General features: G+C 39.3%; 1 protein-coding gene across 3 annotated transcripts; it reads right to left on the reverse strand.

The window, feature by feature from the left end:
• Positions 1-227: 227 nt before the first annotated feature.
• LOC106941185 (TAR DNA-binding protein 43-like) lies at positions 228-6,011 on the reverse strand. 3 transcript variants are annotated; one of them, XR_001423290.1, is made up of 7 exons: positions 5,282-6,010; positions 3,703-3,866; positions 3,436-3,576; positions 3,073-3,243; positions 2,439-2,523; positions 1,491-1,637; positions 228-719 (listed from the first exon to the last, which is right to left on the reverse strand). XR_001423290.1 is itself a non-coding variant. In XM_015024129.1 (6 exons), the coding sequence occupies exons 1-6, from the start codon at positions 5,520-5,522 to the stop codon at positions 1,543-1,545; spliced, it is 897 nt and encodes a 298-aa protein (XP_014879615.1). In that variant the 5' UTR covers positions 5,523-6,010; the 3' UTR covers positions 772-1,542. The 3 variants fall into 3 exon arrangements, 2 of the variants coding, with proteins under 2 accessions (XP_014879615.1, XP_014879614.1); XM_015024129.1 differs by lacking the exon at positions 228-719 and having other exon boundaries at positions 772-1,637; XM_015024128.1 differs by lacking the exon at positions 228-719 and having other exon boundaries at positions 1,628-2,523; positions 5,282-6,011.
• Between the last annotated feature and the right edge of the window lie 632 nt (positions 6,012-6,643).

A 6,643-nucleotide genomic window follows, 5' to 3' on the forward strand; every position in this document is an offset into this window, starting at 1 on the left:
AAGTGGAATTATAGATTTTAATTATAAAAACAAACAAAAACCAAACACTTGTAATATAATTTTGTATGTAATGAATCCATACACCAGTTTCACTTTCTAAAAAAAAAAAAGTTGTAAATCTGAGGTCTTAAATGAAAATCACAGCACTGAAAAAAATAACTCTACAAAACTATCAGCTATCTCAAGTAAAAAGTAACATGCTTACCAAAACTGAGACCACATACAACTTAAAAAAAACTACTTTTTATTTTACATCGCAACACTAGCATCAATACACAAAGTGTGATTTTGCGCTCAGATCTTTATACTGAAAAATGCCAATACACTTCATCATGAAAGCAAACAGCCATCAACATATCCTGCTATGCTAATACAACTTTTGATCACAGTAAATAATATAAGGTTTTATACTCGCATATACTGGTAACTTGTGAAGTATTTATGAACATGTTCAAGTGAGGTAGAATTGAACAGTTTTTGGAGGACAAAATGAATTTTTTTTCTAACAAGCAGGATGACTTTGGTCCCAATGTGTCAAAACAAACAAATATGTGAATATAATTTTGATATCACTCTAGCTGAGTGGGTCGAATGTTTCTTGCTAATGAGGCGACGTAGATCCTTCCCAGAATTAAGGCGATTTCGGCTTCGTCATCAAGCGTCGCCGACTCCAAACTGGGGCTCAGAAGAAAATTGGGCTTTTTCCAAATCCGACGACCCTAGACATGTGAATTAAAGTGTTGGCAGTTCAATTAAAGTCAAAAACAAGTCTTTGTCAAGAGGGTATTTTCCCTAGTTAAATTAAGTTTTATTTCACACTTCCCTTTGATTCACAAAACATAGAAAAATGCATTCGAAACCACTTCAAACACAAACTTTCAATGGGAACTATTCAAACATTCACCAGGAACATCTTCCAAACTTCAGCACTCTTTCAGTGTTTTTCCCCCTCCCGTCACACAGACTTCACAAACAAAGTCACATTTTCACACAAAGAGGGTGGTAACAAGGAGAAAGTAAGACGAGCATTCACATCGCATTGGACAGCAAGAAAAGATCTACTAAAAGATACAGATATTCATAGCACTTGACAATTCAGTGTGATTTCTTTTTTTTTTTTAATATAAAGAATCAGGGATGGATAGAAAAATGATACGAGTAAGCAGAAAACTCAGGGATCTTGAGATGCAAGAAATGTCCTTGTGATGGTCACTGAGAACACACACGTACTTTGCTTCTTCCTCTCACACTCGCACAAAGCCACAGGTTCTTCTCACCTCTCCCAGGCATTTGTCTTTCAAAAAATATATAAATAAAGCACAAACAGTTCTTGCTTTCCTTCCTTTTGCTCACTCTCATTCGGTCCAACACCAAATCCACTCATCGAGATCAAAAAGCGACAAGGGCAGACAAGATTTCTATATCCCGAAAAGAGGAAAGAAAAAAAAAAAAAAGAGGGGGAGGGGAGAGAAAAGAAAGGCAACACCCACCGTCTAACACTGTATACGCAGAGTGAAGTTGTGTTCTCGGATGATAAAGCATTTACACGTGGGAGGAGGGGAAGGGATACTGAGATCTGCCGAACATTGCAGCCAATGACGCGACTCCTCCCGGGAAATTGTGAAAGAGTTGGTGAACTGCGGAAGAAACGTTCATGAAGGCGTTTCCAAAGGAAAAGAAAAAATAAAACAAACCAAAGAAATACAATATGATGCATAAATATATATAATTATCTCACAGCCAGCTTTCGACAGACTGCGGGGAGACCTCAACATACTCGTGCACGTTTATGAACAGTTATGGTGCATGCACGGCCGTCTCTTCATAACATATTCTCACAAACGAAACTACGCAGGAGGATTCCACAAACTAAATGTTTTACCCATTCAATGCATGACTACACAGTCAGTCACACAAGTAGAAATGTTTGCTTTTACTAAAATAAAAGGCAGTGTTTCTTTCTTAAATAAGATATAAGCCATTCCTTCCTGTAGGTATACTTACCAGATTTGCCTAACAGCAAGAGAAAACGTCAACTCTCACCTAGCTCTACATTCCCCAGCTAGAAGACTTGGACTCCATTGACGTGCCAAAGCCGGAGCTGAAGCCGCTGCTGGAGGCCGTGTTAGTGCCTCCGGCCCAGCCCAGGCTGGCTGAGCTGGGGCTGCTGTAGCTGGTGCTGGCAGAGCTATACGTCTGATCTCTGGTGGTTGAGGCTGTGCCTGCCGCCGTGGTCAAGCCCTGCTGGTTAGCCAGCATGCCCATCATCCCCCAGCTGCTCTGCAGTGCCGCCTGAGCTGCTGCCACCATCGCTGGGTTAAGGCCCAGAGCCCCAAAGTTAACCCCTCCACTACCGCTGCCTAGCCCCCCGCGATTACTGCCGTAGCCCTGACTGAACCCGCCAGCCCCAAACCGACCCCGATCCATCATTTGCCTACTGTTATTGTGTTTGGGCTCAGCGTTGGAGATGTGCACGCTGACGCCCTTGATGATCAGGTCCTCTCCGCACAGAGCCTGGGCGACCTAAGGAAGAACAGAAGGAGAACATTTAACACCGCAGGCTGTTGATTACTTCAGTCTACGGATGACCAATACTATTCCAAACAGTTTGTGCTTTCTTCATTATTTCAATGCTTTGCAAAAGTATTCAACCCTCTCAAACGTTTCCGCATGACAACTGGAGACTTCAGTGTAAATTTAGGGACATTTGTGGTGATAAATCAACTATTGAGCAGCTCTTACTTTTAAGGAGGAAAGAAAATGTATGTTCTTCATTTGTTTTTACAAAAAAATTGTGTAGTTAGAATTTGTCTTCTATGTTTTTTGCTGCACATACAGCGGCAAGTCTTTTCAGGTATGTCTTTACCAGCTTTGTGTGTTTTGAAACTGAAGTTTTAACCCATTCATCTCTGTAAAATAATTCAAGCTTAATATAAACGCACATTTGTGCATGTAAAATAAATAACGTGACAAATGTTTGAGAGGTATGAATGCTATCGATTCTTACTGTAACATCAGCTATCTTAAAATTTGAGCTAATATTCAGTGTAAGTGAAGAGTAGCAGCTCTGACCTGATCATCAGCAAACGTGACAAATGCAAAGGCCCGGAAAGGTTTGGGAATGAAGACATCAGTGACTTCACCGTACTGCATGAAGTACTGCCTCAGATCGTCCGTCGTCATGTCCTCTGTGCAGCGGCCGACAAAGATTTTACGGCTCCGCATCGGTTCGTCGGGAGATGCCTGAGGAGAGAAAGAAGCCCAGTCAGGTTATAGATGGAGCGATTGATTGCGTTCAATCTATTGTGATGACTTAGAAAGTGATTTTCAAAACTTCTAAACCGCTTTAACGAAGGAATGCGACTACATCTTAACAGTGAAAGAAAACATCAACTTCTCATTTTCCAGAGTATTCTGCTACGGTGTCCAGCTTACCTTTGAGTTGGGAAGTTTGCAGTCACACCATCGTCCATCAATCATGTGTCTCTGAGCAATGACTTTGGTTTGCGTCTCATAGTCTGCAAAGCGGACGAACCCAAAACCTTTTGAGTTGCCAGTTTTTGCATCTCTCTTCACCTGGGAACAGCAAAGAGTGAGAATGCCAGATTAATTTCCACTTTAAAGTTGCTATTCAGTCTAGTTAGAACTTAATATTGAGGGGGAAAAAACAGGAGCATTTAAAGTTAAATGAGACATCAGTACCTGTACCATAATGACCTCCCCAAAGGTGCTAAAGTAATCCTTCAGGTCTTGTTCTGTTGTTTTCCAAGGCAACCCGAGGACTATGAGGTCTGACGTTTTCTGAAAACCTCTTTTGATTTTAACAGCCGACGCCGCGTCAATTTCCTCCATCTTCCTTTTGTTATCTGCAAAGAACAAATAAGATTCTGGCGTAAGAAAAAAAAAAAAAACAATCACAAAAATCTAATTAGACACACAGAGAACAAAAAGTAAACATCCACAGAATCAACTATAAACCAACACCATTTATTCTGTGCCATTATGTATATTTGATATTTAGCTATGTTTATTAATGATGCAGCTTCAGGTTAAGTGTCATGATTTAGTGACAGGTTTGTAACAAATTTGTAAAGAAAAAACAAAAACAAAAAAAAAACAACTTATGTTACAAGCCACTATTACACCTCCTGACTACCTTAGAAAGCATTTAAACCCAAGAATGTTTTTTTTGTTTGCAGATTCAGGAAATCATGTTTGACTTTAGCTTTTCACCCAACAGTTTAATTTGTTGTTTATTGCCACAATACTGAGGTCAGAATGGTTCAGGTCTTACCTGTCTGACAGGATTTGATATCGTTTTGTTTATTTATTTATTTATTTTTAGCTCCTCTCACTTGTGGAGTTTTATTTTTACAAACAAATTATTTCTTTAGGCTTCATCTTCAGACCATAAAACATCCCGTTTCATTTGAATGCTGGCTCTGACACTTGTCATACAGATCTGGATGGATTGGAGCCTTTTCAAAAGTCACACATCAAACCTTTAAGGGTGATGTATAATTCAAATCTTAACTTTGACAAACGGATTTGGTTAGACGCATGGGGATCCATTTTTGAAGTTGGAACTCTGTTGTAATTGGAAGTCTTAAAACACTGGATCCACAGTTTAATTGCACCCCAATTTAATTGGTTATTTTTATTGGCCCTTCTTCATTTTCTAAGTGATTTTAAACATGTTTTTGTTTACCAATGATGCACTGAATGGACAGGCACTTGTAACTCTTAAGTTCTGGACCAAACTGCCCCTCATCTAAAAACAAATCGTTACTGAATGGCTTTTAATACCTTAGGAGAGCTAACATTTTTCTGTTGAACCATGTTGATCATTTACCTATTGTAACTTGTGATTTCTTGACTTGTCTGTATGTTAGTTTTGTGCTTTTGTGTTGTATTCTTAATTATACTACTTTTTGCACTATGCCTGAAAAATACATTCTATATAAATAACCTTGAATTTTTTTCTGAAACAGTGAAAAGTTTTTGAGGGATTTACGAAGGAGTGTGGATGTGGATGATAAGTATTGTTTTCACACCAAACTCTAAAGAAAACCTATACACTGTGCTCTGCGTTAGCTTTTGCTATCTTTAGGAATTTGATTATAAAGTAACACAACTAGTAATGCAGAATAAAAAGCATTTTATAATGGGTTTTGTGCAATAGCTGCTAAATCTCTGACTGCACACTCGCTTTGAATACAGGCTGAAGTTTGCAGACAGTCTGCTGGTAAAAAAAAAACAGGAAAAGCATATCCTGTCTCACCTTTGGGATAGTTTACGACATAGACCAGGTTTCCCCAGCTGCTCTCTGGTGCATGCAGGACGCCCTCCACCAGCCGGACCCCCCTCATGCACTGGGACTCCGGGTTTCTGTACCGAAGACCGCAAGCCCCCGGGAACTGGGCTGATACCGAGGATAGTAGAACAGTCCCATCGTCCTCTGAGGGGATCTCCATGGGCTCCTCGTTCTCATCCTCAGCCACCCGAATGTACAGCTCTGACATTTTGCTCCGGGATGGCTGAGCGCTGGTCCGAGAGCAGTCAGCTGATGACGGAGCTCAAGTTGCTGGTTAACCACTGAGGCTCAACGCGAGTTGGAAGGTCTTAAACGTGGCTCAAATTTTCTTCGGTTTAAACAAAAGAAGCAAATGTACAACAACGGAAGTCAGGAGCAGACAAACCGTGCTCATTCGACAGTTGTAACATTTAAAAGCTGGCGGTCATGAAAGCCCGATGTTTTCTCTCAACGGAACACGTAAACAAGTTAGCCAGCTAGCTAAAGAGCTAGCAAACTCAAAGCAGCTCGGAAAATGAATGACTATGTTTAATGTCAGCGAGTAAACAATTCTTATTCCGGCTTACAAGTGTGTAATCGAAAATACAATGCAAGCAAAAATCTCCACAAGTTGTTATTTTCGGTGAAATTTCATGAACGAAATCTGCACAGCTACACACGGCTAACAAAATGGCCGCGGACCGCTCACCTTGTAAAGATGACATCATCGTGCTGGAACAGCTCACTTTCATGTTTCTGTAGGGGAGGTGGAAAAATAAAAATAAATGAAATAAACATTATTACCACTGGTAATCTCTTTGAATAAATCATAGTTCGTGTTTTTGACGCTGTGTTAATGTTTCTGTCTTGCGGTTTTTGATGTACAAATCTTAAGCGTAGTGACGTCTTCTTAAGGCAAAACCACGACGACTCACGTTAAAAACCGAAATAAAAGGGACTCAAGTTAATATTCTGGAAAATTGGATATATACTTTTTAAAAATATGTAGCAAACTTAAAATAATTACCGTGAATTTGTATAAAAAACGTTCTAAACAAAATAATTATTATAAATATTAATTACTCTGTACAATCTTTATTCTGTGCAGACAATGCTGAAATAAAACAAGCTGGTGCAGAGATTACTACATATAACAAATAAGAAATAAAATGGTTATGTTGAATTAATGTAAATCCCTTCAAACTATATATTTTTGCATAATATTCTTAGCAATAAACAAAATAACGGAACTTTTTTGGGAGTGTCACATCAGAAAGACACACAGAAAGCAGAAGCAAGCAATACAGTGTCTTTATTGCTTATTATTATAAGGTGAGTTTTTAGTGTGAG

Source organism: Poecilia latipinna, unplaced genomic scaffold (assembly GCF_001443285.1).
Source record: "Poecilia latipinna isolate Pla-1442-1.1 unplaced genomic scaffold, P_latipinna-1.0 Scaffold3536, whole genome shotgun sequence".
NCBI classification, from domain to species: Eukaryota; Metazoa; Chordata; class Actinopteri; order Cyprinodontiformes; family Poeciliidae; genus Poecilia; species Poecilia latipinna.